Source organism: Pan paniscus, chromosome 5 (assembly GCF_029289425.2).
Source record: "Pan paniscus chromosome 5, NHGRI_mPanPan1-v2.0_pri, whole genome shotgun sequence".
NCBI lineage: Eukaryota > Metazoa > Chordata > Mammalia > Primates > Hominidae > Pan > Pan paniscus.
Genome location: NC_073254.2, coordinates 102,264,008 through 102,282,577, shown reverse-complemented (window position 1 = coordinate 102,282,577; position 18,570 = coordinate 102,264,008). Strand labels below are relative to the sequence as shown.

Here is an 18,570-nt window from a genome sequence, read left to right as displayed (position 1 = left end):
GAGAGTTATAGATATTCTGAATTATTATCATCAAGGTGAGAGGTATCTGAATTGTCTACAATTAGTAATTTATGCTCTTTTTAAGACTATACAGGCATACTTTGGAGATACTGCAGGTTCGGTTCCAGACTACCTTAGTAAAGCAAACATCGCAATAAAGCAAGTCACAAGAAATTTTTGGTTTCCTGGTGCCTATAAAAGTAATGTTTATACTATACGTAGTTTGCTAAGTGTGCAATAGCATAATATCTACAAAAAAAAACCTTAATGTAAAACTATTTTATTGCTAAAAAATGCTAATGGTCATCTGACCCTTCAGTGAATCATCTTTTTATGGTGGAGTATCTTGCCTTGATGTTGATGACTGCTGACTGATCAGGGTGGTGCTTTCATCACTTAATTATTTCTAGCTTTTGATTTAAAGTGAGAGACATCTGACTTTTTCTTTCACTTGAACACTTAGAGGCCACCGTAGGTTTATTAGTTGGTCTAATTTCAATATTATTGTTTCTTAGGAAATAGGGAGGCCTAAGGAGGAGAGGGAGAGAGATGGGAGAACTGCCAATTGGTGTAACAGTCAGAAAACAAACATTTATCAATTAAGCTTGCCAACTTGTATGGATGTGGTTCATGGTGCTCCAAAACAATTAAAATAGTAACATCAAAGATCAAGATCACCATAACAGATACAATAATAATGAAAAAGTTTGAAATACCAGGAGAAATACCAAAATATGACACAGAGACACAAAGTGAGCATGTATTGTTAGAAAAATGGCACGATATACTTGCTCCATGCAAGGTTGCCACAAACCTTCAACCTGTTTAAAAGCACAGTAACTATGAAGCACAGCAAAGCAAAGCACTTCAGTATAAATTGAAATTACTGTTACTAAATTATTGAATAATTTTCTTTCTTGAATTCTTAGAAGGCTGCAAAGTATTTTAACCTGAACTCTGGATAAAACATTAATTATTGAGTGAATATAGTGTGATATAATTTTTCATGTGATTATAAAATTATGAGATAGCCACATAATTCAGTATATCACTTGATTTTTAATCAGATACACATAGAATGTAAATACTTGTAATATATGCTTGAAGTAAAAATGGAATAGATTGTTTTCCTGAGAACATATCTCGTATGCATTGGTTTTAAAAAAAAAAATTGGAGCTTTTTTTTTGTTTTTGAGACAGAGTCTCACTCTGTTGCCCAAGCTTGAGTGCAGTGGTGCAATCTTGGCTCACTGCATCCTTGACCTCCTGGGCTGAAGCAGTCCTTCCACCTCAGCCTCCTGAGTAGCTGGGATCACAGGTGTGCATCAGCATGCTCAGCTAATTTTTTATTTGCTGTAGAGATGGGTCTTCCTGTATATCCCCAGCTGGTCTTGAACTCCTAGGCTCAGCAGTCCTCTTGTCTCCACCTCCGAAAGTGTTGGGATTACAGGCATGAGCCACTGTTCCTGGCTGAAGTTAACATTTTAATCAGATTTACAGATTGTTATTTATAGAACGTATTCATGACTGTGGTGATTTATCTGTTTTTTTTTTTGTTTTTTTTTTTTTCCTGAGACAGTTTTGCTCTGTCGCCCAGGCTGCAATGCCGTGGTGCAATCTTGGCTCACTGCAGCCTCTGCCTCCTGGGTTCAAGCACTTCTCCAGCCTCAGCCTCCCGAGTATCTGGGATTACAGGTGCACACCACCATGCCCAGCTAATTTTTGTATTTTTAGTAGAGATGGGGTTTCATCATGTTGGCCAGGCTGGTTTCAAACTCCTGGCCTCGTCGTGATCCATCCACCTCGGCCTCCCAAAGTGCTGGGATTACAGGTGTGAGCCACCGCGCCCAGCCGATGTAACTGTTTTTTAAAATCCTTCTTAAAGGTACATCATTACCTGAAGTATCATCTAATAAGATTTTACTTCTTCAAAAGATTTTTAAAAATATGTTTACATTAATATTAAGGTTAATGTGCAATTCATTAGCAAAACACAAATTAGCACTCTAAATATACTTGAGGTTGTGGTAGGATTTTCACTAGTTTGTTCACACATTCATTCGCCTAGTCTGTAGAATTCCCAGTGTTTATAGTTGTACTCCTGCTGCTGGCAGTTAGGTGTGGCAATGGAAAGTATTAGAGATAACTGGGTTTTTGCATTAGATTGAAGTTCCAACCAGGCAAATTTTAAATTTAATGTGAAAACACTAAGTATGTATGGGATTTGGCTACTTCTCAAAATTAAATGTTTTACTTGGAGAAATAATAGAACCTTTCTTATCAGTCATCTTCAGTGGAAGAATACATGGTCTTTGTGGCCTGGCTTGATGTTTGAATGTAAATTCTTTCAAATTCCATTTAGAGCTAACCCATACAATATAAAACAATTTCAATTATTTAATATTTTAAAGCTAAAATATTATTTAGAGTAAAATTACAGGGCTTCTTTTGCTGAGGAGCAAAATTCTGGTTAATTTTTATGCAGGTACAAATGTCTAAAATACTTCTCCATAAATTTTCTGTGGCTGTTAAGGTAGAAAATAGCTGGAGCTTGTGAGTTAGGAAAATAAAATTGTGGGAAATCAGGTACTGTTTCCAATTATGGCATAGTCAGTGGAAAGAACAGTAAAACATATTTGAAGAAATCTGTTTGTCAATCCTTATGCCAGTATCACACAGTCTTAGTTCATTTTGTGCTGCTGTAACAGAGTCCCACAGACTGGGTAATTTATAATGAACAGATATTTATTGGCTCACAGTTCTAGAGGCTGGGATGTCCAATATCAAGGTGCTGGCATCTGGCAGGAGCCTTGTTCCTGCTTCATAGCATAGTGGAAGGCATATGCCAGCAGGGTGAGAGACAGCAAAAAGGGTTAACCATTCTCAGTGATAATGGCATTAGTCAGTTTGTGAGGCACCCTCATAACTTAAACACCTCTTAAAGGTCTCATCTCGCAATACAATCACAGTGACATTTACATTTCAACATGAGTTTTGGAGGAAATACATTCAGACCTAGCTTATACTATCCTGATTACCATAATTGGTTTTGTCTTCTTCCAACTTTCTATTTTTTTTAAAAGAATGCTTTGGCTAATCTGGGATTTTTTATTCTCATGTAAATTTTAGAATCAGTTTGTCAATTTTTGCAGTTAAAAAACCTGGTGAGATTAATTCAATTTTTAAAATAGATATAGTCTATATAGATTTTCTGTTATTTTCAGTAATTTAGTTTTTTAAAAAAGATATTTGTCTATTCCATGTAAATTGTCAAATTTATTTGTGTTAAGTTGTTTATAACACTTCTATCTTTTTTTTTTCTCTGTTTTGTTTTTCATTTTTTGAGTCAGAGTCCTGCTCTGTCACCCAGCCTCAATGCAGTGGCCCAGTCTCGGCTCACTGCAACCTCTGACTCCCAGGTTCAAGCAATTCTCATGCCTCAGCCTCCTGAGTAGCTGGGATTACAGGTGTGTGCCACCATGCCCAGCTAATTTTTGTATTTTTAGTAGAGACGGAGTTTCATCATGTTGGCCAGGCTGGTCTCAAACTCCTGGGCTCGAGTGATCTACCTGCCTTGGCCTCCCAAAGTGTTGGGATTACAGGCATGAGCCACTGTACCTGGCTTTATAAGATTTCTTTATTACCCTTTTAATTTCTGTAATATCTTGTATTAGTTATTTATTGCTTCATAACAGATTATACTTGAACAACAGCTTAAAACAACCAATATTTATTATCATAATTCCTTTGGGTCAGGAATCTCAGCTGAATGCCTCTGACTCAGGATCTTCCACAGTGCTGCAGTCAAGGTTTGGCCAGGGCTATAGTCATTTCAAGGCATGACTTGAAGAGGACCTACTTTCAAGATTACTCAGATATAGAATTCTGGATTGACATTCTCTACCTCTTTCATCATATTAAAGATTCCTTTCCATCATCTTTTGGGCTTCATTGTTTCAAATAACAAGCTACTCATTTTCATGCTGTGTTGTGTTTCTATGGCTGCTTTCAAGATTTTCTGTTTAGCTTTGGTTTTCAGCTGTTTATTTATTATGTGCCTAAATATGGTTTTCTTTGTTTTATCTTTTTTGGGGTTTGCCAAAATTCTGGAGTCTTTAAATTTATATCTTCCACCAAATTTGGGAAAATTTTGGCCATTGTTTCTTTTTCTCTGCCATATCTCTCTTCTTTATTTCTGGGACTTCAGTTAACACATATGGCAGACCTTTTGATTTTATCTTATAACTCACTATGGGATAATTTTCTTCAACTTCTCTTTTTTGCTTTTCAGATTCAAAAATTTCTTTTGGTTTATCTTCAAGTTTACCAACTCTTCCATCTATACAGTGAATTTTTAAAAATATATTAAAAATTCTTGAATTTTCATTTTGCTCTTTTTTTAATAGTTTCTTTTCTTTTGCCGAACTTACCTATTTTTAATGAGCTTTTGTTGTTGTTATCTGATGCATAATTGTAATAGCTATTTTAATATTGCTAATTTTAACGTCTGAGTTATCTCTAGACTTGGTCTTCATTGATTGGTTTTTCTTATGGAATAGTTTTGGATATTTCACAATTGGCAGCAAGAATCCAACATCACATTGAAAACTGCAATTGTATATTGTAAAATTTTTGGTATACGTTCTCTTATTGTTCTCTTATAACTTCCAGCAATGCCCTTTTACAAAATGGATGTTTTAACATGATCTTTGCTTTCTTTTGCAGGGCATCTTCTCTGCATTCAGTTTCATCCAAGTCATTCCGGGATTTCTTACTAGAAGAAAAAAAGTCTGTTACTAGCCATAGTTCAGGCGATCATGTCAAAAAAGTTTCTTTTAAAGGAATTGAAAATTCTCAGGCACCAAAAATTGTCAGGTAATAAAACAAACTTAAAACTAATACATTTTCTACCTTAAAATATTCTGTGGTGGTTTTATGTTCTGAAATAATCTTTAAAACTTTATGAGGCAGATTTTTTGTACACTCTTTTACATTCAGAATTAAAATTAGCATGTTTAAATTCCTTCCCCACTTAAAAAAAATTGAAAGTTACTGAGATATAATTGACTTAAAATCAATTGCGTATATTTAAAGTATACATTCTGTAGTTTCAGCGTATATATACACCTATGACACCAACACAACATTCAAAATAGTGAACATAAGCATCATTTTCAGATGTTTTGTCATGTCCCTTTGTAATACCTTCCTCTCTTCCTTCTGTTTCCCCCTCCCAAGCAGCTACTAATCTACCAATAAAGACTAGCTTGTACATTTTAGAGTTTTGTATCAGCAGGGTCATGCAGTATGTACCCATTGTAAAATCTGTCTTCTTTTACTCAGCATAATTATTTTGAGATTTATTCATGCTGTTATGGGTATCCATTGATTCTGTTTCATTACTGAATAGTATTTCATTGTATGGGTATACCACATACAATGTGTTTATCTGTGCATCTGTTGATGGACCTTTAGGTATTTGCAATTTTTTCTCTAGCTATTTTTTAATTTTAATTTTCATGAAAGTAGAGATGGGGTTCTCATTATGTTGCCCAGGCTGGTCTCAAACCCCTGGCCTCAAGCAGTTCTTCTACCTCAGCCTCCCAAAGTGCTAGGATTACAGGCATGAGCCGCCACACCTGGCCTAGCTATTTTTGATACTGTTTTAGAAAGTCCAATGTATTTAAAAAAAAGTTTCATATTTTAAATGCCTACATGAAACATCAAAATCTATCTATAATTTAAAAGCAGTATTTTCAGTGAGCTGTGATCAAACCACTGCACTCCAGCATGGGTGACAGAGTGAGACCTGGTCTCAGACAAAACAAAACAAAATAAGTAAGATATGTTATGTCCAATTCAAGTGCATCAAACAGATAATATAAACTTTTCTGACTGAAGCAAGGAACAGAGACTGGAAGCTATACTAGTTTAATGTCACTTTACCTGCCCTGAGGAACTATCAAAGTCTTCTGACAACAATGTTTGGAAACTCCTGATTTAGATTAAATGTTTAGGCATATTTTTATTGTTACTATTGTGACTGTCTTCTTTTTTACAGATACTTAGATTTAGGAGGAAAGTTCTTGAGCCGTTTTCTTGCAATACAGAAAATCAAAGAGCAAAAAATATCTGAAGTCATCTCCCTAACTTGTCTAATACTTCTAGCATTAAAATACTATTTTAAAATAAAAATCTTAGGCTGAGTTCAGTGGCTTAATGCCTGTAATCCTAGCACTTTGGGAGGCCGAGGTGGGCAGATCACTTGAGTCCAGGGGTTCAAGACCAGCCTGGCAACATGATGAAACCGTGTCTCTACAAAAAATAACAAGAAAAATAAATTAGCTCGGCTTGGTGGCATGTGCACGTAGTCCCAGCTATTCAGGAGGCTGGGTGGGAGGATTGCTTGAGCCTGGGAGGTAAAGGCTGCAGTTAGCCATGATTGTGCCACTGCACTCCAGCCTGAGTGACAGAGGGAGACCCCGTCTCAAAAAACATAACAAAACAAAATAAAAAAACCTTAAATGGAATGCTAACATATGAAACAGATTAAGCCTTTTTGCATATTTATAAATTACAATTATAATTATGATAGGCTTATAAATATAAAACTAGGTACATAGTCTTAAAATTGTCTATCGAACATTTGATTATGAGCTTTGTGTCAAACATTATGCTAAGTACTAGAGTTGCAGTGGTGAACAAATTAGCCCCTGCCTATATAGAACTATCCTCCTTTCTTGTTTTGTCATAGAAAAGTTATCTCTCCTATCTTAGGCCAATACCTGTGCTTTTACCTTAATGCTTCCCATTTCAGAAGCCTGAAAACTATTAATTACCCCTTTCCTTTCTTGTGTAAGATTCAACATTTTCCTTTTAACTAGATTCTTCCCCTCTGGTTTTGAATGTGCTCAGGTCTCTCATGTGGTCTGGGCACACTTTCTTCTATCAGTTGTCCTATCATTACCAATTCTCCGTCCACTTCACAGCCAGATTTCTCAAAAGAGTTGTCACCTCCCACTCAGTCCGTAATTCATTCTATCTCCCAGCCCCATTACTAAACTGAAACAGTACCAGTACAGGCTAAGTTCAACAGTGACCTTTATATTGCCAACACCATCCACTTTTTATGTGACTCATCATACTTGAAGTTCAATTACTGGTCGTTGTCTTATTTCACTTTATATTCTTTCTACACTATCCATTTAATGAGCATATGTTCAGTCGTCAGACATGTACTAAAGACTCAAAATTTATATCTCTTGCCCATATCTATCATCTGAGCTTTAGACTTAATTATCTCTTATTGACCCTACCATTCTATCTGGATGTTCAGAAAGACCACAAACTTCATGTCCAAAACTAAACTTAATGTTTTCCTCATACCCATCTCATAAAACCAAAATCAAACAAAAATATAGACAAAACAGAACAGCCTGTTTTTTCGGAATCTTCTTCCTCAGTAAATAGGAAGAATTTGTGTCTTTGGCACTTCCATTTTCTTCACAAATATTCAGTCTACTGTTAGAGCATTCCACTTTTATCTCTTAAATATTTCTCAAATCCATATACTAAATTTTATCTCCAGTGCTATCACCTCTGATTCAGTCTGGTGTGGTACTTCACCTGGGCCACCAGAGTTACCCTCCTGACTGGTCTTGCCTTTCTTTTTTTTTTTTTTTTTGAGACGGAGTCTCGCTCTGTCGCCCAGGCTGGAGTGCAGTGGCGCGATCTCGGCTTACTGCAAGCTCCGCCTCCCGGGTTCACGCCATTCTCCTGCCTCAGCCTCCCGAGTAGCTGGGACTACAGGCGCCCGCTACCACGCCCGGCTAATTTTTTGTATTTTTAGGAGAGACGGGGTTTCACCGTGTTAGCCAGGATGGTCTCGATCTCCTGACCTCGTGATCCGCCCGCCTCGGCCTCCAAAAGTGCTGGGATTACAGGCGTGAGCCACCGCGCCCGGCCTGGTCTTGCCTTTCTTTCCTCCAAATATATTAAGCCAGTATGTTCTTTTTTAAAATTTGGAGTTTACTGCTTTTAAGAGAAAAGCTATAGCATTCTTAATATGGCCTTCAAGGCCTACATAGTCTGGCTCCTGCCAACTGTCTTTAACTTGATTTTGTAACCTGATCTCTGTATTCTAGTCATCTTGGCCTTCTCTTAGTTCTCAAATGCACTTTCCTTCTTTCCACCTCCTTACTCTTTGACAGACTGACTCTGACTCTTCTTTCAATATCTATTCAGTTATATTCTTTGGAGAAGTCTGACTTACTGGGGCAGTTTGCTGTTGTATGTTCACATAGTACTTCTTTTTTATTGTACGTTCCATATTTATTAGTGTGATTCTTTAATATTTGTCTACTCTAAGTATTTTCATGTTTGTATGTTTAATTATATGTTCAATGAGAGCAAGGAGGATGTTTGTCTTTGCTCATCATTTTACTACCAGTGTTCAGAATGGCTTCTGGCATGTATTAGGTGCTCAGTGAGTCTGGTGAATGAATGAGTAAATTAATTAAAATTATAACCCTGTTTCAAGTAACATTTGTTTCTAATGTAGTGAGTTATATTGCATGTCTTAGATATATCAATTTAAAGGTATGAAAATTAAGATAAGTTTTGTATTTTTATATTTTAAATATTAATATTCATTGAAACTTAAAAAAAGTCTTTAGATATATAACGATTTGTCATGGAACTTAAAATATGGATCTGTGGTTTCATAGTTGATCACTAGAGTGTGCTATAACATCAGGGCTCTTAATTATAAGTGTGCCCTGTTATACTGCTTTGGAAATTTGACTCAATGGAGTTTATGACAGTATGACATATCCATAGCTTCAGTATTTTTGGTATGGGAGTTAATGTTTTAAATAGCTTTGGCTATCACTGCTAGTGATTCTGAGAAAGAAGACAGATAGCTTTGAGTTTCAGGGGTTTTTTCCATCATAGAAAACATAATAAGTATGCTTTTTTAAAAAGGAAATATTAAACATTACAGACAAACTAAAATATTCATTAATTTGCAAATTATGGGCTACCTGGTACTGGCCTGTGTTGGGTATATATAAAAGTAGAATGTATAGGTGCAGCCTTTAATGTGTCTGAAATCTAGTTGATAAATATTAATATACATACATGGAAGTTAAATGACAGAATCAGAATGAAATTACGATACAAGGGCCAGGTGCTGTGGCTCATGCCTGTAATCCTAGCACTTTGTGGGGCTGATGTGGGTGGATCACATGAGGCCAGGAGTTTGAGACAAGCCTGGCCAACATGGGGAAACTTTGTCTCTACTAAAAATACAAAAATTAGGCCGGGCGTGGTGGCTCACGCCTGTAATCTCAGCACTTTGGGAGGCCGAGGCAGGCAGATCACCTGAGGTCGGGACTTCAAGACCAGCCTGACCAACATGGAGAAACCCTATCTCTACTAAAAATATAAAATTAGCCGGGCCTGGGGTGGCACATGCCTGTAATCCCAGCTACTTGGGAGACTAAGGAAGGAAAATTGCTTGAACCCAGGAGGCAGAGGTTGTGGTGAGCCGAGATTGTGCCATTGCACTCCAGCCTGGGCAACAAGAGTGAAACTCCATCTCAAAAAATAAATAAATAAATAAAAAGATAAATAAATAAATAAATAAATAAGCTAGCCAGGCATAGTGGTGCATGTCTGTAATTTAGCTACTAGGGAGGCTGAGGCAGGAGAATTGCTTGAACCCAGGAGGTGGAAGTTGCAGTGAGCCAGGATCACGTCACCGCACTCCAGCCTGAGCGACAGAGTGAGACTCTGTCTCCAAAAACAACAACAACAACAAAACAAAAAGAAATTACGATACAATATGGAAGTATTAAAGAGATTACAATATGATGAAGTACCAAATGAGTGGTTCTGAGAAGAAAAACTGAGCATGGGCTGGTGTTGTCAGGAAGACTTCATTGCAGAAGAAGGGCTTGAGCTGGGTCAGTTCATAAGCACGTTTTATATTCATTTCCAAATATTTTATTATTATATTTATAAGCATGTGAAAAACATTAGAAAAAAAGAGATCACTTAATTCTTGATTCCTTTCATTGTCATAAGCTTTTGAATACAGGATGGGATTTTTAAAAGAAGAAATAAGAGAAGATGGGGCAGTATAAACAGAGGAAATCGTGGGAGTTAAGAAGATAGGAATGCTTATGGTCCTTTGGGGAGTTAGGGTGCCAGGGGTGGGGGACTCATCTCAGGAAATTCCACAAATTATACATTCTTGTTTTAGTTGTAGAAAATGTGAGTTTTTTCCAAGGTTAGGGCAAGAATGACAATGTTGTTTGAGGGTGTTAACATCTAAAAGTGAGCAATTTGTACAATTTTTATTTGTTTATTGTTACTTAGGTATTCTTTTTTATTTCATGTGCTTTTATTTCCCATTTTCCTTTCACTGAAATGTCCCCTTATGTAATTCTGGAAAGAAAATGTAAGCTTGTGTTTCTTTTTTTTTTTTTTTTGAGACGGACTCTCGCTCTTGTCATCCAGGATGGAGTGCAATGGCGTGATCTCCACTCACTGCAACCTCTGCCTCCCAGGTTCAAGTGATTCTCTAGCCTCAGCCTCCCCAGTAGCTGGGACTACAGGCGCCTGCCACCATGCCTGGCTGATTTTTATATTTTTAATACAGACAGGGTTTTGCCATGTTGGCCAGGCTAGTCTCGAACTCCTGACCTCAGGTGATCTGCCCACAGCCTCCCAAAGTGCTGGGATTCCAGGTGTGAGCCACTGTGCCCAGCTGAGCTTGTGTTTCTAATTAGTGAAAAAAACTACTTGTGAGAAAAAAATTATTCTGTGGTTATATCAGCTCCAATCTGATATAAAAATCTTTCTAATTAAGCCAGTACAATTTTTTTAAGGCCAACTGAGCAAAGAATAATTTAGTTCCTTTAAAGAGTAAATGTGACAATATTAATGTTTTTTGGTTTGAACAAAAATCTTTTTTTTTTTTTGAGATGGAGTTTCGTTCTTGTTGCCCAGGCTGGAGTGCAATGGCTTGATCTCAGCTCACCGCAACCTCTGCCTCCTGGGTTCAAGCGATTCTCCTGCCTCCGCCTCCCTAGTAGCTGGGATTACAGGTATGCGCCACCAAACCTGGCTAATTTTGTATTTTTAGTAGAGATGGGATTTCTCCATGTTGGTCAGGCTGGTCTTGAACTCCTGACCTCAGGTGATCCGCCTGCCTCGGCCTCCCAAAGTGCTGGGATTACAGGCGTGAGCCACCGCGCCTGGCCAGAACAAAAATCTTTTAAGGAAAATTTGAGTTAACCTTTTTATGTTGCTGTTTATTTTCAGAAGGCTAAATTTTCTACAGATTGTCTCTTGCGATATCTACTTCTATGTTGCTAATGTTGAAAACTCAATAATGCTATATTTATTATTTGAAAGTTTAGAATGTTTTTGATATTTGTTTAATCATAGCTCTATTTTATTTGACAAATTTGGTTCATTTTAAGAAGAAATTTTGACAGACTCCACATTGGATAAATTTGTAATTAATGAAATTATCCATTGAAACATCATGAGTGGAAAAAGTTATGGAATTGTAGTCTTAGGAAACATATTTGAGATTCAGTATAACATTATACAGCTCTTTCTGAGTCTTTCTGTACCTCAGTTTCATCATATGGAAATGAGAGTAGTAATACCTATCATGCAGGTTTACTACAAGGCTTATATCAGTTTGTAATTCAGTACCTGTATCTCTAAGAAAAGTTATCAGTAATTTAAAGCAATAAAGAACCTAAAAACCTCTGCTTTTCATTATCGTATACTAAAAAAATACCCTTTGAGTTTCTGTTTCAGTCGTTAATTTTCTAATTAATTTTTCATAAACGACTATTTCCAAGTATTCTGGTGGACACTGAGATACAAAGATGAATGAAACACAGTCCTGTTCCCCAAGAGACTAGTCTAGCAGTTAAGATTGACATGTAAACAATAATAACAGTGTGTGATGCTTTATCATAATGATTGAAGTTTTGTAGGAGTAGAGAGAAGGTGACATTTGAGCCAACTGTAAAAGAATGAGAAGACATTTGAAGTGGAATATATTCCAGAATAAGGGGAATAGTAAAAATAAAGGTAGCTGTGTGGTCATGGAAAAAACACTGTACTCTAAATCAAAAAGACCAGATTTTTGTTATCTCTCTGCTACTTATCTAACTTGTGAATCAGACAAATCATATAATATTCTTTGAGTTTGTTTTTCAATCTCTATAATAGTTAATATATGCTTTCTTCACAGGGTATTGCAAAGATTAAATGGGATAATACACATGAAGTACTTAGGCTTTTAGTAAATTTGTTTGCCCACACATTAGGGCTAAACATTTTAGCTTTCAGTGCATTTTGTACTCTGGCTCTGTTGTTTCTTTTAAACTTTATTTCTCTTTAAGTTTCTTCCTTACTCTGAATTCAGGCATTCTTTGCTTATTGAAGAGAACAGCCTGCCTTTACTTAAATAACTGAAATCTTTTTTAGGTCCATGTATTTGTACAACCAAAATTCTTTCTAATTGTACGTCTCCTCAGCTTTAATGTCATTTCCTCAGTGAAGCCATCAGTATATACCATCTTCCATATTGTATTTTTTCTTCTGTGCATCCATAGTACTTTATACATTGTTTTATCATTGCTTAAGTATATTTTTAAATCTTCCCCATCAGAATTTTTTGAGGGGAGAAGATTGGGTTTTAATCAGCCTGATTTTTAGCACCTACAGTAATCCTGACATGCTCAATAAATGTGTATAAATGAATCACGAAGTCAATATTTTAGGTCCTGTTAATTTACTCTCTGTTTGACTTTGTGTTGTTAAACCTGTCTAGTCCTCAGTTTTCTCATTGCTGAAAGAGAGCATTGGAGCAATCTAGATAATCTCTAGGGACCTTTCTAGCTGTAAAATTCCATAATTAGGTCCATCTGTATTGTACCTTTTTAAGTTTTTCTCCTTACTGGAATGCTTCTTACTGCTTTCATCATATACCTCTTTTTTATTATCTTCTCAAGTTCATTCCATCCATGAGGCCCTCTCAAATGATTAAATATTGTGATTTTTATAGTTGTTATAGCCAGTGTGACTCAATTTGTTATACTGTCTCAAATTCTGTTCTGTTATTTTATATGTCATTTTGTATGTTGTTTCCTCAACTAGCTTGTGAATTCTTAGAAGGTAAAGATCATATTTTATATTTCTGTCCTATCTGTAATCCTTTGCTCATAAAGTATATTAGTTCCTCACAAAATTCGGCTGTTAATTATCTGATTTAGAGATTACTGGTTTATCTGGTGTATATATATATATAATATTATTAGAAATAGGCTATTTCTTGCAGTATCTTTATGATATTTTATACAGAAGGTTTTATAAATATAGATTATTTTGTTTACTTATAATTTTAAAGGTAAGCTTGACTGCACTCATTTAATTTGCCTCTGGAGTCAGGAGTTTACAATTCTTCCTCTGTATCTATTAATAAGCAGTTTGACTAATATTACTAGAAGCTTTAATCTTTAATTTTGGCATTTGTTTTGCAGATGCTCTACCCATGGTACCCCAGGACCAGAAGGCAACCATATTTCAGATTTACCACTTCTAGACAGTCCCAAGTAAGGTTAATTGATAAGTTATGGGCCTCCAAAGCTAAGCTGCTGCTTAGCATTGAAAACATTAAGGCTGAGTGCAGTGGCTCATGCCTATAATCCCAGCACTTTGGGAGACTGAGGCGGGTGGATCATCTGAGGTCAGGAGTTCAAGACCAGCCTGGCCAACATGGCAAAACCCTGTCTTTACTAAAAATACAAAACTTAGCTGGGCATGGTGGTGCATGCCTGTGATGCCAGCTACTCATGAAGCTAGGGCAGGAGAATCGTTTGAACCTGGGAGGCAGAGATTGCATTGAGCCGCGATCATGCCACTGTACTCCAGCCTGGGTGACATAGTGAGACTCTGTCTCAAAAAAAAAAAAAAAGAGAATAAGAGAATGTTAAGAAATTGGGAATAGTATGGTGTTGAGTAGAATGTATTACTTGTATCCTCTCTGTACTGTAGTTTGAGTTACCTTTCTGTTCAGTTATGTTGTTTCTGCTCCCTCCCCATTTCCTGGTGCTTTCCAAAATTTTCTCTCTAATACTGGTCCAAATAAAACATTAGTTCTTCTGTTTTTCTGATTCTCACCTCATCATTCTGTAATCTCTGCGAAAGCTTCCAGGTTCACTCATCGTAGGTCACTGGAAAAAACTGTAGCATTGCTAAAGAGTATTTCAGAGAAAATTTTGCATGCAAAAATTTAGGAAGATGAGTGAAACTCATCATTCTGTAATCTCTGTGAAAGCTTCCAGGTTCGTTCATTGTAGGTCACTGGAAAGAATTGTAGCATTGCTAAAAAGTATTTCAGAGAAAATTTTGCATGCAAAAATTTAGGAAGATGAATGAAACTCATTATTATTATTCTTTCAGTCCCTGGCTATCTTCTTCAGTGACTGCTCCATCCATGGTAGCCCCAGTCACTTTTGCATCTATTGTAGAAGAAGAACTACAACAAGAAGCAGCTCTTATTAGAAGTCGAGAAAAACCGTTGGCTCTGATTCAGGTAAATAACATACTTAGTAGGGTTTAATTTAGAGAAGAACTACATTTCCTACTTAGGTTTTAAGAAAATCATGTTTGTTTGTTTTGGACAGGTGCTTGTATCTATGAAATTAAAATGTAAATGCCAGGTAAAATTAAACTGAAGCATCTATCAGTGTATGTATTAGTTGTAGATATTCAGGGCAATTAATTTATGACTAATAAATTATGATAAAGCTTATATTTTTGCTTTGGTGATACTTTGGATTATTTTAGTTTTTTAAAATGACCAGTAGAGAATTTGGCAGTATTCTCTAGTGCTACACTTGGCTTCTGTATCAGTAAGAATTCTAAGATTGTAAGCAACAGAAGCCCACTCTGGCTAACTTAAGGAAAAGATAATTTATTTGAGGGATATTAAGATTCCATAGACTTAGCTGAAAGACCAGACAGCCAGGCTTGGAAACAGAAAAGACGCATAGTAGCACTGGAAAGCTCAGAAGCAAGATTTAGAAGACTTGTACAACAACAGAAAGTATCTCACAGAATAAAGCTATTGGAATGAATGAATTTTAGCAATCATTTTCAGTTTCTTTTTCCTTCTGCTCAAGATTCAAATTCAAGAGCGCATGGGTATCTCATGATTCTACCTCACGCCTCAAGCTTTCTCCTTGCCACAGAGATAGGAGGATACCTGATTTAAAATGCAGGATACCTGATTTAATTTCACTGTATTGTATCCATGGAAAGTGATAGTTCCTCAAAAGGAAATTGGAAGGCAAATACATCCTGCTTAGTTTATAATTAAAAGAGTAAAGAGTCTTCTTTCCCTTCCTCCTTTCAGATTGAGGAGCATGCCATACAAGATTTATTGGTTTTCTATGAGGCATTTGGCAACCCTGAAGAGTTTGTCGTTGTTGAAAGGACACCGCAGGGACCACTGGCAGTACCTATGTGGAATAAGCATGGATGCTAGTTCACTGTGGAGTTGAGATGCATTTTTCATAATTATGAGTTTGTTCATATAAAGAAAAGCTGTGGAAAAGAGTCTTAGAGATTTTGTAATATCATTCTAAATAGATTAAGAAAAGATATAATTTCTTTACTGCAGTTAAATCATATAATGTTTGTATGATTAAAAATAAATTTCTCAGAATTATGATTTTAGTAACTTTATATAAAATGTGTGAGACAAAAACTTATTAAGGTTAAATAGAATTGTTTCTTCTGAATAATCTAACAAAGGAAAATATAAGTGATTGAATCATAAGATGATATAAGGGGGGTGAAGTATTAAAAATAACTTTTTTGTTTGATAACTTGAGAATTTAGAAGATTTTGCCAAGTATGTGTTGTTGCTTGACTTCTTAAATATGGCATTGATGAATTTAAAGTAGGAGCATCAGTTATTACTTCTGATTCATTAATGGCCAGAATTTTGTGTTTGGTGTAATAGTTGTGTCACCATTCTTGTTGCTTTTTAAAAATCAGGCTAGGCATGTGGTCCATGTCTCTTCAAAGCTTGACCTGCACAAATGCCATATTTCTATTTGGACCACATATTCTCCATTTTGCATTGAGCAGTAGAGTACAGTGGAAAGGGAATAAGAATACTGATTATTCTGAACAGTTTAGTCCCAAGAGAATAGCTTTAAAAAAAAAAAAAAAAAAAAACAACAAGATTTGGAATCATTGTGGGTTATTTTTGGTGGGATGGAGGATCTTAAAAATGCCTAATTGTGAGAGAATCAATTGCTGAAAGTGTTAAAATTTCTGAAAATAAATGCTTAATTACATATACAGGAATTAAATAGTTTGGAAGAGGGTTGGATTGTCATTACCTTTACAATACTGTATAATCAGAAGTTCTCTGAACCTCAATTGTACATCTAGACATAAAAATTGTTTTCTGTATAGGATGTTGTTTGGTTTGTTTCTGAGTGTTTAAATTTTTCAAAAACAAATGTTAAATTTGTGCTTCAGTACCTAGATAAATTGGAAAGGTTAATGTTCTAGTTTCTGGAAGGTAAGCCTGGGAGACACATAAGCAATTCACTGCTATAATTTAGTTGATGTAAAATGACGGAAACTGACTCAATATGTCAGGTTTAACTCTGCCCAAAAGCAGCAGACATGTAAGCAGATGTGCAATAAAAAATGATCTTGATCCATTTCACTAATGTGTGCTTGACATTTTTTACTATATTGACATTTATTATGGAAAGAGTTAATAATTATTTTTTCTGATGTGCTACACTAGTAGCCAGTATATGGTTAAGTTGATGCTGTATTTATTCTAAGACAGATTTAAAAAGGCAGTTTTCTAAATATGAACTTGTGAATTTTTGTATGTGTGTTTGAGTAAATTGAGAAATGAATTTTATAAATGTTTTATTGATGTTGCAGTAAAGAAGCCTTTTGAAGTAATTGATTTCATTTGAAGCTTTGATTCTTCTGTATATGTTGACATCTTTAATATTTACAGATGCTGTAAAGTGATGATTTTCTTGCTGTCCTCCGTGCTGCCTGGGAAGCACTCTTGGGGGTCTTTGTTGGATGGGGTGTGAAAGAGGGGCAAGAGCTGAACCGCATCTGTGAGGCTCTAGGCAGTTACAAACTACAACCAGAGCAGTTGCACTTTATGGTCTGTTTTATGTAGTGAGGTATTATATATAATTTTATTGGGAAAAAATGAGTTCTTTTGCTAGTAAAGTTAAAGAGAAACACTGTCATAAACTGTATTTCTTCATAAATAATTCCATGAAGATAGCTATCTGACACATTGCTGTCAAAAAGCCCAGGAAAGTGATAAGGGTTTTCTTTCTCCCCTAACAAAATAACATTATTCTGCTACAGTATTCATCTCTAATTCCATAACCTCAAAAAGACCTGATAGAATTGAAGAAATACTGGAAATGACAAATTTAAAATATCAGTGGGATAGAGAGATCTTTAAGATTTATGAAAACAATTACAGAACTCTTTTTTTTTTTTTTTTTCTTGAGGCACAATCTCACTCCATCACTCAGACTGGAGTGCAGTGGCAGGATCTTGGCTGACTGCAACCTTTGCCTCCTGGCAGAACTCTTCAGCCTGAAAAAGTGATGGTTGGGTAGGACATTGGGATAAGGGTATGTCAGAGGCAGAATATGCTTAAAACTTGCAAAATCAAGAAGACTGCTAATCAGTTAAAGTCAAATTTGTTGACAAAATATTGGGATTCAGGACTCTTCTTCAAGTCCTAAAGAGATGGTTTTTAAAATAAATTTAAGAAAACCTAGCTTTATATAGGAGCAATATCCAGTCATTTGAGAAAGCATTGCTAGTTATGTCTGGGTTGATTCCCTTTAACTGTTTTGGAGGCCAGGGTGTATATATTTGTTCATGATAAGGTATAAATAGCTCTTTCATAAAATTTTTGATCTGAAGCCTTATTGATTAATTTTAATGTATATTCTCTTCATTTTATAAATTGAAGAAAGCTGGCCGGGCGTGGTGCTCATGCTATAATTCCAGTACTCTGGGAGGGCGATGCTGGTGGATCACTTGAGGCCAGGAGTTCAAGACCAGGCTGACCAACATGGTGAAACCCCGTCTTTACTAAAAATACAAAAATTAGCCAAATGTGGTAGTGGGCGCCTGTAATCCCAGCTACTTAGGAGGCTGAGGTGGGAGGATCACCTGAGTCAGGGAGGCGGAGGTTGCAGTGAACCAACATCATGCCACTGTGCTCCAGCCTGGGTGACAGAGTGAGACCCCATCTCAAAAAAAAATTGTACATATAGTGGTGGAGCCAAACTTGACCTGATGTTTCTCCCAAATATGGTTCAAGCTTTGCTCATGCTGATCTCTACCTAAATTTTTCTTTTTCTTCAGATAAAATTCTACCTATCCATAATTAAGGCAATCAAAATTATCTTTCCTTTATAGTTTTTCTGGTTTCCCTCCATACACCCTCAAACATAA

General features: G+C 36.1%; 1 protein-coding gene across 5 annotated transcripts in view; it reads left to right on the top strand.

The window, feature by feature from the left end:
- IBTK (inhibitor of Bruton tyrosine kinase) overlaps nucleotides 1-16,780 on the top strand; it is a 78,454-nt gene extending 61,674 nt beyond the window's left edge. For 3 of the 5 annotated variants that reach the window (XM_055113915.2, XM_055113914.2, XM_055113916.2), the window contains 5 exons: nucleotides 4,726-4,875; nucleotides 10,989-11,111; nucleotides 13,572-13,643; nucleotides 14,494-14,626; nucleotides 15,449-16,780. In XM_055113915.2, the coding sequence (XP_054969890.1) occupies nucleotides 4,726-4,875; nucleotides 10,989-11,111; nucleotides 13,572-13,643; nucleotides 14,494-14,626; nucleotides 15,449-15,580 (610 nt within the window). In that variant the 3' untranslated portion in view covers nucleotides 15,581-16,780. The remainder of the gene's footprint in view (nucleotides 1-4,725; nucleotides 4,876-10,988; nucleotides 11,112-13,571; nucleotides 13,644-14,493; nucleotides 14,627-15,448) is intronic. The other 2 variants (XM_008969444.4, XM_003816374.5) reach the window with 1 other exon arrangement.
- Nucleotides 16,781-18,570: the final 1,790 nt, after the last annotated feature.